Source organism: Haliotis rufescens, unplaced genomic scaffold, assembly GCF_023055435.1.
Source record: "Haliotis rufescens isolate VD_foot unplaced genomic scaffold, xgHalRufe1.0.p SCAF_6, whole genome shotgun sequence".
Lineage (NCBI taxonomy): Eukaryota > Metazoa > Mollusca > Gastropoda > Lepetellida > Haliotidae > Haliotis > Haliotis rufescens.
In genome coordinates this window covers 50,617,251-50,637,066 of record NW_025964334.1, presented here as the reverse complement: position 1 = coordinate 50,637,066, position 19,816 = coordinate 50,617,251, and the positions used below count along the sequence as shown (strand labels likewise).

The 19,816-nt window shown below is 41.9% G+C and overlaps 1 protein-coding gene across 1 annotated transcript in view; it reads left to right on the top strand.

Annotated features, from left to right (window-relative positions):
* Nucleotides 1-3,913: 3,913 nt before the first annotated feature.
* The window catches only part of LOC124112139 (cadherin-23-like), a 34,041-nt gene continuing 18,138 nt past the window's right edge, over nt 3,914-19,816 (top strand). Inside the window, exons 1-9 of the mRNA XM_048386542.1 lie at nt 3,914-4,325; nt 7,249-7,486; nt 8,966-9,156; nt 10,351-10,590; nt 14,755-15,011; nt 15,951-16,116; nt 16,439-16,853; nt 17,023-17,216; nt 19,103-19,339. Coding sequence (XP_048242499.1) covers nt 3,914-4,325; nt 7,249-7,486; nt 8,966-9,156; nt 10,351-10,590; nt 14,755-15,011; nt 15,951-16,116; nt 16,439-16,853; nt 17,023-17,216; nt 19,103-19,339 — 2,350 coding nt within the window. The remainder of the gene's footprint in view (nt 4,326-7,248; nt 7,487-8,965; nt 9,157-10,350; nt 10,591-14,754; nt 15,012-15,950; nt 16,117-16,438; nt 16,854-17,022; nt 17,217-19,102; nt 19,340-19,816) is intronic.

Below are 19,816 nucleotides of genomic sequence, written 5' to 3'. Positions count from 1 at the left end.
CCCTTCCTGACGCTCTACATAAAGGGGATAAAACAAGGACTGGTCGACTCGGAGTCAGTATGATGTGGGGTGTCCATGTTAACATGGAGCATGGTATTTCAGTGGGCTAGCACTGTTAAACTATCATTTGTCCTGCCTTACATATAATTTTATAAGTAAGGCAATCGGTATTAGAAAAGATACAGATAATCGATAATTGTGGATATATATGGGAGAGTCCAAGTTCAACCCCCCTCCCCCTGTTCATAAAATGGACTTGACATTGCCGAGGTCAGATTCTATTCGGGGAATCCTCATTGTTTATATACGGGTAAGCATTTTTAAAGATTGTACATTTATTAACATCATTAATGATGCTGCGCATAATATTGATATCCCACATAAGAAATAAACGACTCATGGTCGTTGTCTATCGTACAATAAAACACTGCAGGGAGAATAAACCACTTGGGGCTGCGCCCATAATGGTTTATTCTCCATGCAGTGTTTTATTGTACCAGTGAGTGAGTATGGTTTCACGCCGCTTTAAGCACTATTCCAACAATATCAAGACTGGGGACACCAGAAATGGGCTTCATACATTGAACCCAAGTCGGGAATCGAACCCGGGTCTTCGGCGTGACGAGCGAACGCTTTAACCACTAGGCTACCCCACCGACACTTATTGTACCTTAAACAACTCCCTGTCATCATTTATTTCTTAAATATAATACGGGAGTAATGCTTGTCTTACAGTGCTAGATCATTGAAATACCATGGTTTATTTTCCCTGCAGTGTGTGTCTGTGAGTGTTCATAGCTTTCGGCCAAGGGATCCCCGCCAATTTACACTGTCCGAGGGGTACACAAAGTATGTGAGCTAGACTACATTTATTTTTGTGGAAGCCTCCGTCGCTGAGTGAGTTAGATCGCTGCTTTTGTGTGCTGGCGATTAGGTGCCTCACTCAGTGTGGGTTCGAATCCACTGGGACTCAACCTGAACCAGTACTAGAGATCTGTACTTTACTAAGAAAGTGTTATCCTAAATATAACATTTGTTCAATCTATTACTTTTTTCATGATACTTGCACTTTAAGATTTTAATAACTATCGTGTGTACAGTTCCTTTGGCTGTGCACCTTTGTTACAACTGTGAGTGAAAGGCAGAACAATTAGAGAAAACAGTTTCGTGTGTTAAGTTCATGATATTTTTCATAACCAATATCATGAAAAGTAAGTGAGTGAGTGAGTGAGTAGGGATTTTGTTTCAAGATTGGATATTTTTTCAGCTTCAGCTACAAAACCAGACATTTTTTTCTTTTAAAACTATGAGCCTGAATTAATTTAAAAAAGAAAGAAAACCCCTTGCAGCAATGAAGTAATTTTACAAGCCGCCGTCATATATACTGCTGAGTGCGATGTTTAACAACAAACACACCCACTCACGCACATACGCACGCACAAACACATACGCACGCACGCATGCACACACGACGGCACACAGACACACTTCTGATTTCAACATGGCCGTCAAATATAATGGAAAGAATATAAAATGATTTGCTTGTATTTTTGTATATTTTTTAGTCACCATACGATATAAAGGTCAAGCCCCTGCAGCAATCATGTCAAAGGGCGTGGCCCTGCACCTCCTTGTTACCATAGTGATTGTGGTGGTAAAGGAAGGCTCTACGTTGCCAGGTAAGAACTACCGTCATTTTGAATTAGGATAACCATGTCAATATTTTATATCAGATATGATGCACTAAACCATTGAACAGCCTGGTGACCCTTGTCTATTGAACGCCCCGATGACCCTTTGTCTATTGAACGCCCCGGTGACCCTTTGTCTATTGAACGCCCCCGGTGACCCTTTGCCTATTGAACGCCCCGGTGACCCTTTGTCTATTGAACGCCCCGGTGACCCTTTGTCTATTGAACGCCCCGGTGACCCTTTGCCTATTGAACGCCCCGGTGACCCTTTGTCTATTGAACGCCCCGGTGACCCTTTGTCTATTAAACGCCCCCGGTGACCCTTGTCTATTGAACGCCCCGGTGACCCTCGTCTATTGAACGCCCCGGTGACCCTTTGTCTATTGAACGCCCCGGTGACCCTTTGTCTATTGAACGCCCCGGGTGACCCTTGTCTATTGAACGCCCCGGGTGACCCTTGTCTATTGAACGCCCCGGTGACCCTTTGTCTATTGAACGCCCCGGTGACCCTTTGTCTATTGAACGCCCCCGGTGACCATGGTCTATTGAACGCCCCGGTGACCCTAGTCTGTTGAACAGCCCGGTGACCCGTATCTATTGAACCTCTGGTGACCTTTGTCTATTGAACCCCCTTGTGACCCTTTTTTTATTGAGGCCCCCGGTGACCGTGTGTCTATTGAAGCCCTATGTGACCCTAGTCTATTGAAGCCCTTGGTGACCCTAGTCTATTGAAGCCCTTGGTGACCCTTGTCTATTGAACAGCCTGGTGACCATTGCGTAGTGACACCCTGGTGACCCTTATCCATTGAACAAACTGGTGACCCTTCTCTGCTGCACGTTGGTGACCTTTGTCTATTGAACGCCCCGGTGACCCTTTGTCTATTGAACGCCCCGGGTGACCCTTATCTATTGAACCTCTGGTGACCTTTGTCTATTGAACCCCCTTGTGACCCTTTTCTTATTGAGGCCCCCGGTGACCGTGTGTCTATTGAAGCCCTATGTGACCCTAGTCTATTGAAGCCCTTGGTGACCCTAGTCTAGTGAAGCCCTTGGTGACCCTAGTCTGTTGAAACCCTTGGTGACCATAGTCTATTGAACCCCCTGGTGACCCTTGTCTATTGAACACCTCGATCACCCTTGTCTACTGAACACCTCGATCACCCTTGTCTACTGAACACCTCGATCACCCTTGTCTATTGAACACCTCGATCACCCTTGTCTACTGAACACCTCGATCACCCTTGTCTATTGAACACCTCGATCACCCTTGTCTATTGAACACCTCGATCACCCTTGTCTACTGAACACCTCGATCACCCTTGTCTATTGAACACCTCGATCACCCTTGTCTACTGAACACCTCGATCACCCTTGTCTACTGAACACCTCGATCACCCTTGTCTATTGAACACCTCGATCACCCTTGTCTATTGAACACCTCGATCACCCTTGTCTACTTTAACACCTCGATCACCCTTGTCTATTGAACATCTCGATCACCCTTGTCTACTGAACACCTCGATCACCCTTGTCTATTAAACACCTCGATCACCCTTGTCTATTGAACACCTCGATCACCCTTGTCTATTGAACACCCCGATCACCCTTGTCTATTGAACACCTCGATCACCCTTGTCTATTGAACACCTCGATCACCCTTGTCTATTGAACACCTCGATCACCCTTGTCTATTGAACACCTCGATCACCCTTGTCTACTGAACACCTCGATCACCCTTGTCTATTGAACACCTCGATCACCCTTGTCTATTGAACACCTCGATCACCCTTGTCTATTGAACACCTCGATCACCCTTGTCTATTGAACACCCTGGTGACCATTGCGTAGTGACACCCTGGTGACCCTTATCCATTGAACAAACTGGTGTCCCTTCTCTACTGAACGTTGGTGACCTTTGTCTGTTGAACCTCCTGGTGACCCATGTCAATTGAAGACCCAAGTGGCTCTTGTCTTTAATCCGAATTCAGTTCCAATCGTATACAACATCTGAAATCAAACTCCGTGGTTTGTCTCCACCAGACCTAAACCCAAGGCATAGTAGTCCTCTAACATCTACAGTCATTCAACACGTTAAACACTTGGATGAAATAACAGATATTATATCAGACAGCAATACATGCAATATTAATATAATCCATTCCCTATCCTCTTCAACAGGAACGTGGCTAAGCAAAACCGTAGATCCGTACGATACGGTCAATATGGCGGATATGAAATGGATTCCTAAAGGACGGAATAAACTCGTGTTTGGTATCATGTCTTGCGCTGACGTGACCTTCACCTTGTATGAAACAAGTGACCAATCAAACCAGTATGTTCTCTTCTACTTGGGCTACTACCAAAACAACTACGCGCTCATCATTCCGAGTTCCGATTGCGACGACAGCGGCAACTGCGACATCCGCTTCTTCAGCGAAGGGATGTACCTCGACTGCAGCAACTTTGCGTTTTTCTGGATGAGCTGGGACCTGACTGGAAAGGTTACACTAGGGTCTGGCGATGAGATTGGGGTGGGCACACTGATGGAAATTACCAACGGGTTGACGGTTGAGCCTTACTACGCTGACGTCCTCTTTGATGACCCGAGTGGCGGGCAAATATACGTGTTTATCGGTGAGTTATGAAATGTGTGTGACAGGCTGATCGAGTTGTGTGACTGTGTGAGTGATGTGTGTGACTGTGAGTGATGTGTGTGACTGTGAGTGATGTAGGTGGCTGTGTGGGTGATGTGTGTGACTGATTTAGTCATGTGTATGACTGATTCAATTTTGTGTATGACTGATTGAGTGATGTGTGTGACAGACTGATCGAGTTGTGTGACTGTGTGAGTGATGTGTGTGACTGTGAGTGATGTGTGTGACTGTGAGTGATGTAGGTGGCTGTGTGGGTGATGTGTGTGACTGATTTAGTCATGTGTATGACTGATTCAATTTTGTGTATGACTGATTGAGTGATGTGTGTGACAGACTGATCGAGTTGTGTGACTGTGTGAGTGATGTGTGTGACTGTGAGTGATGTGGGTGACTGTGAGTGATGTGTGTGACTGTGTGAGTGGTGTGTGTGACTGTGAGTGATGTGTGTGACTGATTTAGTCATGTGTATGACTGATTGAATTTTGTGTATGACTGATTGAGTGATGTGTGTGACTGATTGATCCATATGTGTGACACTTTAGTTAATATGCCATGCCTGATTTTTTCATATGACTAAAGTAAATCTGTCATGCCCGATGTTTTCATAGGACACCAAGCTAATCTGTAATGACCGATTTTTTTAGATGACTATAGTTAATATGTCATGCCTAACCTTTTCATGGGACGCTATAGTTAATCTGTCATGACCGAGTTAGTGACTGTGAATGATGTGCGTGACTGTGAGTGATGTGTGTGGCTGTGAGTGATGTGTGTGACTGTGAGTGATGTGTGTGGCTGTGAGTGATGTGTGTGACTGTGTGAGTGATGTGTGTGACTGTGAGTGATGTGTGTGGCTGTGAGTGATGTGCGTGACTGTGAGTGATGTGTGTGACTGTGAGTGATGTTGTGATAGATTGAGTCATATGAGTGACTGATTGAGTCTTGTGTGTGACTGACTGAGTCATGTGTGTGACAGATTGAGTCTTGTGTGTGACTTATTGAGTCTTGTGTGTGACTGTGTGGCTGTGTGTGTGATGTGTGTGACTGATTTAGTCATGTGTATGGCTGATTCAATTTTGTGTGTGACTGATTGAGTGATGTGTGTGACTGATTGATCCATATGTGTGACACTTTAGTTAATATGCCATGCCTGATTTTTTCATATGACTAAAGTAAATCTGCCATGCCCGATGTTTTCATAGGACGCTATAGTTAATCTGTAATGACTGATTATTTTTATATGACTATAGTTAATATGTCATGCCTGACCTTTTCAATGGACGCTATAGTTAATCTTTCATGCACGATTTTTTCATACGACTATAGTTAATATGTCAAACACGATTTTCTCATAGGACTATAGTTAATCTGTCATGCACGATTTTTTCATACGACTATAGTTAATATGTCAAACACGATTTTCTCATAGGACTATAGTTAATCTGTCATGCATGATTTTTTCATTCGACTATAGTTAATCTGTGATGCACGATTTTTTTCATACGACTATAGTTAATATGTCAAGTACGTTTTTTTCATACGACTATAGTTAATCTGTCATACACAATTTTTTTTATATGAGTGAGTGAGTTGGGTTTAACGCCACTTTTAGCAGTATTCAAGTTATATTGCGGCATGTCAGCTTAATGTGGAAGGAAAGCCCGAAGTGATGCAGGCCTCAGACGTTTACCACCTCGGAGAAACCCACGAGCACGGGTATGGAAACATAATTGGGGTGAACCGGTATTCGAACCCACAATCATAGGTTTCTGGTGTGCCCAAGGGACGCAACTCTGCACAGCGAATCGCGGCGCCTTAGACGACTGGGCCAGCCGTGCCCCCTTTTTTCATATGAATATAGTTAATCTGTCATGCATGATTTTTACATTCGACAATACTTAATCTGTCATTCACGAATCCTTCATACGACAATAGTTAATATGTCAAACGCGTTTTTTTTCATACGACTATAGTTAATCTGTCATACACGACTCTTTCATATGACTATAGTTAATATGTCAGTCACGTTTTCATACAAATATAGTTAATCTGTCATACACGATTTTTTCATATGACTATAGTTAATCTGTCATGCATGATTTTTACATATGACTATAGTTAATCTGTCATACGCGATTTTTTCATACGACTATAGTTAATCTGTCATACACGATTTTTTCATATGACTATAGTTAATCTGTCATGCATGATTTTTTTCATTCGACTATAGTTAATCTGTCATGCACGATCTTTTCATACGACTATAGTTAATATGTCAAACACGATTTTCTCATAGGACTATAGTTAATCTGTCATGCATGATTTTTTCATTCGACAATAGTTAATCTGTCATTCACGAATCCTTCATACGACAATAGTTAATATGTCAAACGCGTTTTTTTTCATACGACTATAGTTAAACTGTCATACACGACTTTTTCATATGACTATAGTTAATATGTCAGTCACGTTTTCATACAACTATAGTTAATCTGTCATACACGATTTTTTCATAGGACACTATAGTTATTCTGTCATGCCATTATATTTTTATTCGACTATAGTTAATCTGTCATGCACGAATTTTTCATACGACAATAGTTAATATGTCAAACACGTTTTTTTTCATACGACTATAGTTAATCTGTCAAACACGTTTTTTTTCATACGACTATAGTTAATCTGTCATACACGATTTTTTTCATATGACTAAAGTTAATCTGTCATGCACGATTTTTCATAGGACACTATTGTTAATCTGTCATGCCATGACATATTAAGTTTTGTCATATGAATAAATCGGGTGTTCTTTAACTTATTATACGTTGGTAATTGTTTGGGATTTCAAAATATAAATAAGGTCTCAGAAATAAATTAGGGCCTTGTTCAAATCAATACTGCAGATGATCCACCTGTCCCCCTTAATCCACTCCCTGACGGAACTACAGTCTTTGAAGTATACGAGACGAACGTGATACATAACGCCCTCTACACCGCCGAGGCGTCTGACCCGGAAGCTGATCCCGTGGCCTTCTACGTCCTTGATGAACACAGCGACGTCTTCACCTTCAGCGACACGACGTTGACAAACATAGCCCCTCTGGACTACGAAAAGCATTGTGAATATGCAGTGAAAGTAACGTAAGTCATTATCAATTTCGACCCGTCAAGATCCGGGGTAGAATAGGTCTTCAGCAACCCATGCTTGCCGTAATTGGCGACAATACTTGTCGTAAGAGGCGACTAACGGGGTCGAGTGGTCAGGCTCGCTGACTTGGTTGATGCATGTGATCGTATCCCAATTGTGTGGAGCGATACTTGTCTGGTCCAGACGCGATTATTTCGGACCGCCGTTATATAGCTGGTATATTGATGAGTGCGGCGTAAAACAACAAACAAGTGAGGGAAGGTGAAATGGGGTGTAACGTCGCGTCCAAGATTATTGCACTCCCATAGCGACATGCATGCACGTGTGTTGCTTGTACTAGTCCGGACTGACGTCAATTTATAGTGTTAACCCACTGAGATACCACGCCACAGTTTACATGAATACCTCACTCAGACACAACAAACTGACTCCGAGCCGACGAGTCCTTGTTTTAGCCCCTTAGCACCGACCGCCAGACAAGTACCACCTTTTAACGTCTTTTGGTGTTACGCGGCTGGGGATCGAACCCCTGACGTTCCGCTCTCCGGGCGGGCGTTCTCTGAGTAATATTTTACGCCGCAGTCGGCAACATTCCAGATATGTTATTTCTGGGCCAGGCAAACCAGTTGTAGACAGCATGAGCAACGATTCGCGACGTCGGGAGCGATCAAAGTCAACCAACGACCAAAGTCAAAGACGACCCTTACGACCGCGACACGCGACTGGGTGCTTTCTCTTGGGATATCACGAATCTCACAGCGGAGGTCTTCGTAAAACTTGGATTAGGACCTCCCCCCCCCCCCCCCCCCCCCCTCCCAAAAAAAAAAAATGTGTTTTTTTTATTTCGCCTACCAGAAATAAGCGAAATGTTAAAACAACAACCCTCATTTACAGTCGATAAGATGCTAATTAATTCCTGTTCAAAAAAGTATCTTAAAAAGTTCAAAACCAGGAATTATGACAAATCCCTAATTCTGCCCTGTCTCCTTTCCCTCACCTACTTAACATTTTGTTTCGTCTAGTGACGTGTGCTAGAAGATTTAGCATACAGATAAACTGTACCTTTTCTTAATGTATATTTGCTGCATTTATCTTCAATACAAATGTTTTCTCAATCTCAACCTTTGGAAACTGCAATCGCGATCTTGGCGCGAATACTCCGCACCAAGGTCGCGATCGTTGGGCCAAGATTGCAATGGTCGTACACAATCAAACAACGTAGGATCGCGACAGTGGAGCGACCATGGCGCGAAATTTGAATGTCCCGTTCTTCATCGCGGGGACTTTAAAGTTGAGCAGTAGGGTTTGACAAAAGATTCAGATAAATATAAGAGACTATATTTGCTTTATTCGCCGATGCAAAAAAGGAAACGTTGATAGGAGAAGGGGGAAAGTCTAAGTATTGCTGATGCCATCCTTCACGGCTCTCTGCCACGGATTCATATATGGTGGGTTTTGGAAACTACTTACAGCATATACGACAACGCCAACATCGTCACCACAATGCTGACCATCAAGGTTCTAAACGTCTTCGACGAGCCCCCAAACGTGGACGCCGTGTCTGTCTCACTACCTGAGGAACTTTCTATCGGCAGCTTCATCGACAGCGGACTCACAGTTAGCGACGCCGACGTGGGTGACCAGCTGACGTACTCTCTGTCAGGTCAGTATAGCGCAAGTATTTTCTGTATGATAAGTATTACTCATGTATTCCCTGTCTGGTCAGTATAGCGCAAGTATTTTCTGTATGTTAAGTATTACTTATGTATTCCCTGTCTGGTCAGTTTTACTGACGTTTTCTCTGTTTTGTTGGATACGCATAAGCATCAGTGAGTGAGTGAGTGAGTTGGGTTTCGGTGAAACCCAGGAGCACGGGTATGGTGCTGTTAAACCTAGAAACATAATCGGGGCGAACCGGGATTCGAACCAACAATCATAGGTGTCTGGTGTGCCCAAGGGACGCAACTCCGCACAACGAATCGCGGCGTCTTAGACGACTGGGCCACCCGTGCCCCCGGTCGTGTTGGGGTAGGGTCCCTAATGGTATGAGGTGGTATCGCAATGATTGGCCGAACTGCATTCCATATTGTCCATTGCAGAGTCACAGGTCAATACTGTCGGGACAACATCATTGCTACACTCGTGGTGCCATTTGCAACGTTTCATCTTTCAGGATAATAATGCACGTGCTCGACGTGCCAGGATTGTGATCCAATTCCTCCAACAGCAGAGCATCCATGTTACCATGGCCAGTCCTCTGTGTTGACCTTTCCCCAATGAACACGTCTGGGACGTCATTTGCAGACGTACACGTCAACGACAATATCAACCTACCACTCTCAATGGATTCGATGTTGCTGTAACTGACGAGTGGAACAACATGAGTCAAGCTGACATTGGTCGACTCATCAGAAGCTTGCCTCGAAGAATTCCTTCATGTCTGACCAACAGAGGTGGTTTTACTCGATATTAGTGACGTTGGCTGCAAAATGCAAATTTCGAACTTGAACCCCGAACTCTTTGACGACCTAATGCGTCATCATCTCATCACACCAACCCTTAAAAACATTACATCTGATCCCCTACTCCCTGCAGATCATATCGTACCATTCGCCAATACCACATAGATCAGAAGATATGTCCTGATGATTTCCACTATCCTCTAGTGTTTTGGCACAGTATATATTGATATATCATTTATGTTATATTATCGTGTCTTCGAATATGTTTCAGCCAAGATCACAGACTTTTCGGAATAACAAAAACCCATTCTTGATTTTATATCTCCATGTATGATTTGATGAAACTCAGCTTTCTGTAATGTCGGCGTTTTCCGAAAAATCTCTCTGACCTCCAGGAAGCCACGCGAGTTACTTCGAGGTCACAGCAGACGGAAGGTTCAAGGTCGCGGAGCGGATTGATTTCGACCCACCAAACAGTATCAAACAGCTCGACCAGTTAACATTGATCGTAACTGACCTCAACTCCAATTCGAACTCAACGACCTTGACCTTCGCTGTGACGGATGTCAATGACATGAAGCCGACGTTTTCCCAGGCAGTATATAGCGCAGAGGTCACCGAGGGTTCCGGAACAGGTTGGCCTTTGATCATTAGTTGTTAACGTTCTAGATTTGGCTACTTTAATTAGTATGTTAATGATGGAGTGTATTTAATGATGAGGATTCATGGCCATCAGATCCAAAGTACTATTCCGCGTTTAAGGTCATGTGAGTACAGATTCTCTCACTCTTTTGGGTTGAGTTCAATTTTGTGGACGTCTCGGTGGCTGAGTGGGTTAGATCGCTGACTTTGTGTGCTGGCGATTAGGTGACTCACTCTGGCAGTGTGGGTTCGAATCCCGGAGGGCACACAACCTAAAACAAGTACGAGAATCCGTACTTTACTAAGAAAGTGTTATCCCAAATATAACAGTTGTTATATTTGGCAGTGTTCAACTTTATATCATCATTATGCATACTAAAAATACTTACAATGTAATGGTTTGAAATATGTTAGAACGTTCATACTTTGACAAGTATTTGCTTCTTATGTGAGAGTGCAGAGGACAACTGAAGATCACCAGCGTTCCATGTCAAGCACATTACATGTTGGACATAGAAAATCATCTTCATTATCAGAGGAAATATTTCTTATGTATATCTCGACACAAAGTATATTATAAATAATTCTAAGTTTTAAGTTTTTCTTAGTGTCTATACTTAGGGGGGTTTGAGAACACTGAGGAGTGTCAGTCTTGACCATTACAATCTCTAACTCGTTGTTTAAATAACTGGATGAACACATCTGAGTTACCAACAGTTTGTGTCATCCAAGAATAGCCAAAGCCATATTTAAAGAGGAGATTCTTCACATGGGTACCTTCTATCACACGTAATTCTCATCTTTACATAACATTAAAAAGGGTATCTATCATTTTTTTATATTTAATAACCTTAACCACTATTAATACAGGACATAATAAATATAACTTAAATAAATTCTCCCACATTCCCCATAGGTTGCCGCATTTGAAAATCTTTACCACTACCCTATTTGGAATATACAGAATTTCCTATTCAGTAAACTACGGATAAAACGAACTCGAAAGGACCACTAATTTTAGTTCGTAATAACCGTAGTTCGTTATAAGCATATATGCAGCATTTATACAACAAATGGTCGGGACTTAAAAATAAGTTCGCTATATCGGTCAGTTCGTTATAAGCATGTTCGTTATAAACGTAGTTTATTGTATATACATTCAACACTTTCTCTATAATCACATCCCTTTTTTCGCTTCCATGCCTTACAAAAGGGTTTATTCAAATGAATTATTAATGAATTGTTTAATAGGCAATATTTAGAAGTTGACGGATGACAAAGTAGACACAATTAATGGATAACAACTTCTTTTTTTACCTTAAAGGAACGTTTCGGCATAGATCCTTATGTCCCTGCTTGACAATACCGAAACGTCGCCTTAACAGTAAACAAAGAAGTGTTATGCATAAGTTATCTCTACTTTGAATTATTAATGGGCAGGTCAAACTTCGGTATAATAGATCTTACACTGAAAAGGGCTTTAGTAGCTTTTTCCGAGAGGATCTTAAACCCTTTTGTCCGTATTAATTTCGGAGTAACCATTAAACCCAAACATTTGTAGCTACTTATTACTTCTACTTGCCTTCCATTCAATGGTATCTTCATATCTAGAAAGGGACTCGCCATTTTTAAAAACAATAACTTTGGTTTTGTCAGTATTAACTTCCATATCCCATATATCAAAATACTCTTGTTAAGCATTTAATCTGTTCTATAGATTAATAATTTTTCCGAAACCGTTATAAGATCATCTTCAAAAAGCAGAGCAATAATATTTAGTATTTCCTCTTAAACATAAATTCCATCTTCAAAATCATTTTTCATATATACAGCCAATTCCTTAATGAATACGGAAAAGGTAGCGGATCCATGATGCACCCTTGTTGTACACCACTAAAACAGTAAAATATTCTGAAAGATTCCTCCCCTGATTACCTAATACTGACCTAACTACTGCATACATATTTTCAATAATTTTGCAAATGTTACCATGGATACCTTTTTAAAGTAATGCATACAACAAGTTTTGTTTGTTTTCAAAATCAAACGCCTTTTTGAAATCAATAAAAACAAGTACACCTTTTCTTTGACTATTGATTGTAATATAAAAATGCTATCATTTGGATCCTTCTTCAAGACACCTTGGTAGTCAACCATAATTGCAGACGTTTTAGTATACAAATTCAATCAGCTGTTTAAGAAAATTTACCCATTTACATTTAAAAGGGCTAACTGTCTCCCGATAATTATTTGGGTTACCTACATCAACCTTTTTGGAAAATTGCTAGTAATTAACATTTTGTTAAACAATGTTAGAAAACGAGATAACAAATGCATTTGTAAAAGTTTTAAAATTCTGCGGGTATGCCTTCATCACCAGGAAATTTATTCAGCTTTAATGTATCTATGGCTGCGGTAACTTCTTCAGATAACTCATCACAATTTTGACCGTAAACACATTCTTTATAACCAAGACTAGAAGGGTAATCTGACATTTCTTTTTAAATGGATAATCCTGATGTGTTTTGGGATTTAAAAGCTCTTCAAAATATGGCCTCCAGTAGAGTGGAGACATTAAGTTATCAGCAGAGTTATTGCATTTTTAATACTTTTTGATAATGTTCCAAAAATGTTTACAATCTTTATCAGTAGCTGCTAAAATATCAACTGACTCTAAAACATCTTTTGTTTAGCAACACAGATTTTAAAACTTTTTTCTTTCTTGTTTATACATTAGAAGATGTTCTCTAGTGTCATTTACCCAAAATTTATCTGAACAATTGTATTTGTTACACTTCAGCTTCAAACATGCAGAATCAAACAATTCCAGGTGTCTTAATTTTGCATAGCTTTAAAACGTTCAACTTTCACACATGAATCAAATGTTTCTAAACTCTCTGTAAAGGTATTCACTGAATATGTACATTATCATGTTTAGGCATAATCAAGTCATTAAATAATGATGCGATTAAATAATGACGCTCATAAAAATTGCTTTCATCTACTTGATTTTGACATCATCAAATATACATGCATCGAAAACTGTTGCAATAGGCAGAAGGTGTGATTCTGTTCGGGTGACCGCCTCGTGGTCTAGTGGTAGAGCGTCCGCCCGGAAAGCGGAAGGTCCGGGGTTCGATCCCCGGCCACGTCATACCAAAAGACGTTAAAAGATGGTACTTGTTGTTACCCTGTCTGGCGCTCGGCATTAAGGGGCTAAAACAAGGACTGGTCGGCTTGGAGCCAGTATACTGTGTCTGAGTGGGGCATTCATGTTAAACTGCGGCATGGTATCTCAGTGAGCTATCACTATAAATCGGCATCAGTCCGGACTAGAACAAACAGCCACACAAACACACACACGTGCATGCACGTCGCTATATAAGTGCAATAATCTTGGACGCGACATTAAACCCAATTTCACCTCACCTAACCTGTTCGGGTAATAATTCTGAAATCTTTTTTAAATGGGAACAAGTTTAGAGATCCGCACATGTAATCTACAGTGCTTAAAACGGTACTGCCAACAAGTGTAACGTACTGAGGAATCCAAGATTCACATGTACAATATGCAAATTAAAAAGACAAGTAGAAGAAGTAGTAGTAGCAATAGTAGTTTTATTAGTTGTTGTTGTAGTAGCAGTAGTAGTAGCAGTAGCAGTAGTAGTAGCAGCAGTAGTAGTAGTAGTAGTTGTTGTAGTAGTAGTAGTAGTTGTAGTAGCAGTAGCAGTAGCAGCAGCAGCAGTAGTAGTAGTCGTTGTTGTAGTAGCAGTAGCAGTAGCAGCAGCAGCAGCAGCAGTAGTAGTTGTTGTTGTAGTAGTAGCAGTAGTAGCAGCAGCAGCAGCAGCAGCAGTAGTAGTTGTTGTTGTAGTAGCAGTAGCAGTAGCAGTAGCAGCAGCAGCAGTAGTAGTAGTAGTAGTAGAAGTAGTAGAAGTAGTAGCAGAAGTAGCAGCAGTAGGAGTAGTAGGTGGAGGGAGGAATATCATATGCATGCTTTCCACTCATACGACCACCTCAAGGCCGTATCACGACTAGCACTGCCGACACACCCTGAAAATGCTGAACTAGTTTTCGAAGCGGCTTTAAACACACAAACCAAATCATAATTCATAAAACATTGTAATCATTAAACTACTGTTGATTATTTGGTAATATAGTATCCCTCCTGCAACTGACGATTACTGACGCTGACAGCGGAGTGAACGCCGAGTATGACGTCACGATGGACGGCGATGACCCGAGTGACCCAGCGTTTACCTTTGACCCCAGCACACTCCAGCTGTCAGTGGACGCCAACAAGCTGGACTACGAGAGCCTCGAGGCCTCGGCCTTCACCTCCACTCTCACCTTTGTTGCCACCGACAAGGCCACGGAATACGAGCCCAGGACCGGAAGTACTGTTGCATTAATTAAGGTAAGTCTTGAGTACTTGAAGGTGTGTGAGTGATGGTGTGAGTGAGTGGCTACCTACACGGCCACGAAATAATGACCGGAAGTACTGTTGCATTAATTAAGGTACGTCTTTAGGACTTGAAGGTGTGTGAGTGAGTGGCTACCTACACGGCCACGAAATAAGAGCGCATGACCGGAAGTACTGTTGCATTAATTAAGGTTCGTCTTGAGGACTTGAAGGTGTGTGAGTGATGGTGTGAGTGAGTGGCTACCTACACGGCCACGAAATAAGAGCGCATGACCGGAAGTATTTTTTCATTAATCAAAGAACTTGAAGGTGAGTGAGCGATGCAGTGGGATGGAATATGAGTGAGTGAGTGAGTGAGTATGGTTTTACGCCGCTTTTAGCAATATTCCAGCAATATCACGGCGGGGGAAACCAGAAATGGGCTTCACGCATTGTACCCATGTCGGGAATCGAACCCGGGTCTTCAGCGTGACGAGCGAACGCTTTAACCACTAGGCTACCCGACCGCCCCGGATGGAATATGAGCCCAAACCGGAAGTACCGTTGCATTGTAAGCTGTTCATCTTGAAGGTGTAGCGGGTGAGTGAGTGAATGGAGAGAACAAGGTAACGAATATGAGCCCAGGACCGACATGTAAACCGAGGCAAGGGCGTTAACTGACTGTAAAAGTTTCCAGTTTCCACCCTTGCCGTACTACGCTGGAATTTCTGGGCTCGATCGTAGCGCCCTCGATGGCTATCACGAGTTATGTCCCTTCTATGTCCCTCCTATTGACCAATCAGATTCCGTAGATATCAATCACTGGATTATTTACAGACCATCGTCATTTAGCTGAAATGCAGCTGAGTGCGGCGTTAAACAACAAAACGAACAAACAAACAAACAAGAATATGGAGTCCGTCACAATGCTTATGCAGTTTACGGTGTTTAAAGGTCCTTCCTGACAACGAGTTTACTCCTGTGTGGTCAGCCACGCCCATGGACCTGACCATTGATGAATCATCACCCCCGGGCACTGTCATAGGGAGCTACATAGCAACTGATGGAGATCTCAGCCTACATGGTGACGTCACCTACCAAGTTGTCTCCCTCGTCACTGGTAGGACTTTTTCTCTTTATGTGTCAACTTTCTCAATTCACAAACAGGTCAAGGTAAGATCAAAATTTGTCCAAATGTGCGTCGTTATGTATATTTAGAAGACGTTAATTTCCATACCCATATGAACCTCAATCCTACTTAAACGGTATCGGTTGATAACAAAGCTACCGTTGCTTGATATAGAAATTGTAAGATAATAATCAAGGGTTAAAAGTTATATTCCTCCCATCTGTTTTTTATATTCATGTACGCGTTTACAATATATTTTAAGGACGTAAAACAATGACATGGTTTAATGTTGAAAATTCATAAACTCTTGCAGATCAGGGAGTTGACGCAATGGGCACCTTCTTCTTGGACTCGGGAACCGGGGAGCTGAGAGTGGCCTCCCCTGTTGATGCAGACACACAGACAGGTGGCGCTGCATTTTACGACATAACGATCCAGGCGGCGGATTGCTGTTCCAAGAACGTTCAGGCTTCCTTTAAGATCTTCATCTTTGGGGAGAACGACAATGCCCCCTCATTTTCAGAGGTTTCTTACCAAGCTGAATTATCAGAGGACGCCGTAATACACAGCGTTGTCCTTGACCTTCAAGCAACTGACGCTGATTGGGACATTTTGACGTACACGTTGCTAGGAAATGGGAATGAACTCTTCCAATACACTTCACCGGGTCTTATTGTTTATGGGCCTCTAGATTATGAAACGAAACGCTGTTTCTTTCTAACGTTAAGGTAAATATATTTTGCTTTTATTATCAAGTAAATACCAGTGTCAAGTATATGCCACTAAAAAGTTCTTTTGAAGGGGTTTTAAAAAGTATTGATCAAATATCTGTATCTTTTATAATGATAATATAATTCAGTTGCTGTAAAATGGGATGAGTAAGTTTTCCTAATTTAGAGCGAGTGATGGCGTGCACGAGACAGACGTCCCCGTCAACATTAACATCAGGAACGTCATCGACGAAGCACCCGTCCTCACCGTGAACACGCCTATCTCCCTCACCGAGGAACAACCTGTAGGGACGCCGTTAGGGGGCGTGTATGACGTCACAGACAGGGATGAGAACGACACTCTCACTTTCAGCCTCGAAGGTACTCGTTTGGTCCCAAAGTGTTTTATGTTTCTCGAAAGTCCCCCCCCCCCCCCCCCAAATGTGAGTCGAGTTAGAGTTGTTTTACAGGGGACACAACAGATATGAAATACAGCAAATTTAGATAATATTTGCTTAAACAGAAGCTACAGAACAAGGGTTATTTCTATTTCTGTTTTCTGTTTGATAATCTTTCTTACTTTGAGATTGGGTACTTTAAGTACAATGAAGACATAAATGTGAAAAAACCTCAACTAAATTTGATTATGAAGGCCGGGGTCTGTGTTTCATATTGCCAGTTTCTTCGCCAGAACTGCTAAAAACTAAAAACTCTGACGATGCTCCCGGCAACTCAGTGTTTAATGAGGCATCGGAAATTTAAAAACAATATGGCCGCCAAACAGGAAAAGATTACTTGACACGTGACGTTTTCCATCTAGAGATATTCTGACCAGCCTGGTTCCCTGGGTATGCTGCGCTGGCGCTACACTGACCCAGGCAATGACTGCACAATGACCGCCTCCACTAGACGAACAAACATGGCGGACACACCATGAATTTACTTTAGAAAAACTCTAGAACGGGTGGTTAATTTTTTTCTTAGCATTTTCATAAATGCTCTTGCAATGTATTTGTCACGTGAACAACGTCCATTGTTACTTTTAGTGAAGGAAAACATTATTCTGACCTCTTCAAACAAAAATCTAAACGTAATCTCATTGCAATCAGATTTTTTTGCATCCGCTGAACAAAGATTTGAGGACATCCCATTACGGGTCACGTCAGAAGGACCCTTCATCCGACAAATCAGAGCATTTGATTACCAGATCAGGAAAGTGAAAGTCGGAATGTATATTTTTAATCATGAAAACTCGAAAAGATGGAACGAAGTAGGAAAATCACCGTCTATCTCTCCCTTCAATGCGATAAACATTTAAAACGGAGATATTTTCCACAGCCCGTGGGAAGTTCTGCCATACAATCTCAGCCAGCTGTCTTGCTACTCATTTCATTTGTCAGTCAAAGTTCGCCAAAGGTGATTCTGACGTGACCTATATTGGAATGTTCCTGAGATCTTTGTGTAGCAGTAGCGAACACTATGATCTTATTTGAATAAGATGGAATCTAGGCAAGGCTAGACATTAGAAAGCACCGTCATAAAGTCTAAATACAACACATTTAATTAAGCATAAAAAATAAATGTGACGTCATCATATTATTCCAAGTGTGTATTTTTTGCATATAAAAAACAATTTGTACCTGGAGCCTGTTTGTATCATGTCTTTCTGCCTTTATGATACCGCGTGTCCGTTGAACCTGCCTGTGTTCATTTAGAACACTTCTGTTTTCCTCAAAAGTATTCGTTTCCTGTTTGGCGGACATATTGTTTTAAAACTCTCGACGCAATATTTCGTTTGGGGACTGGATATTGCTTCAGCTACAGCTGCAAAACCAGAATATTGTTTTAATTAAAAGTATGATCCTAAATGTAAAACAAATATTTCTTACAACAATTTTTGTTGCAGACATTTTTTTTAACTGCCAGAAGCTAAAGTTCTTTTTTCAATCATGTTTTGCTCCCGTGAAGATCCGGGTTAGAATCGGTCTTCGGATTGTCTGGTCCAGACTCGATCATTTAGAGGCCGCCGTCATTTAGCTGGAATATTGCTGAGTGAAGCGTTAAACAACAAACAAAAGAAACAAACAATAATATTCTGGGACAGTGTATTCTTTTCGATTATCAAATGGTCGTTCTCTTATGCAGAAAGTATTGCAATACCAATACTGGCAGAAACTAACTGATGGCAACATATCCAGGTGAGCTACAGTGCCGTGGCACCAGTTGTACAATTCTGGAAGATGCTCATGTTGTCCCTATTTCACCAGGGTCTGAAAGCTCATACTTCTACATCGACTCTACAACGGGCGTCATCATCCTGGAACAGAGAATAGACAGAGAGGGCGGTTTGACCTCCATCTCAGATGTGACCTTAAAGGTGACAGACTCCGGGGGCAACGTGGCAAGTGCTACTCTCACCTTCGACATCGTGGACATCAACGACAACAGTCCACAGTTCAGCAGCGACGTGATCCACATTGAGGTCACCGAGAACACCCCACACGGTGGGGAAAACTTGTCAATCAACTCTTTTATGCCGATAACTCTGTTTTGATTTTGTGATAAAAAAGATACCCTACCAAAAGAGGACAGGCCTCCATCTCTCGTACATGTGCGTGACTTGATACGCGAGATATTCTGAGTCCTCCATAAAGTAAAGGCCTCGATCTCTAGTTCATGTGCGTGACTTTGATACGCGAGATATTCTGAGTTCTCCATAAAGTAAAGGCCTCCATCTCTAGTTCATGTACGTGACTTGATACGGGGAGTTATTCTGACTTTCCCCATAAAGTAAAGGCCTCCATCTCTTGTTCATGTGCGTGACTTTGATACGCGAGATATTCTGAGTTCTCCATAAAGTAAAGGCCTCCATCTCTAGTTCATGTACGTGACTTGATACGCGAGATATTCTGAGTTCTCCATAAAGTAAAGGCCTCCATCTCTAGTTCATGTGCGTGACTTTGATACACGAGATATTCTGA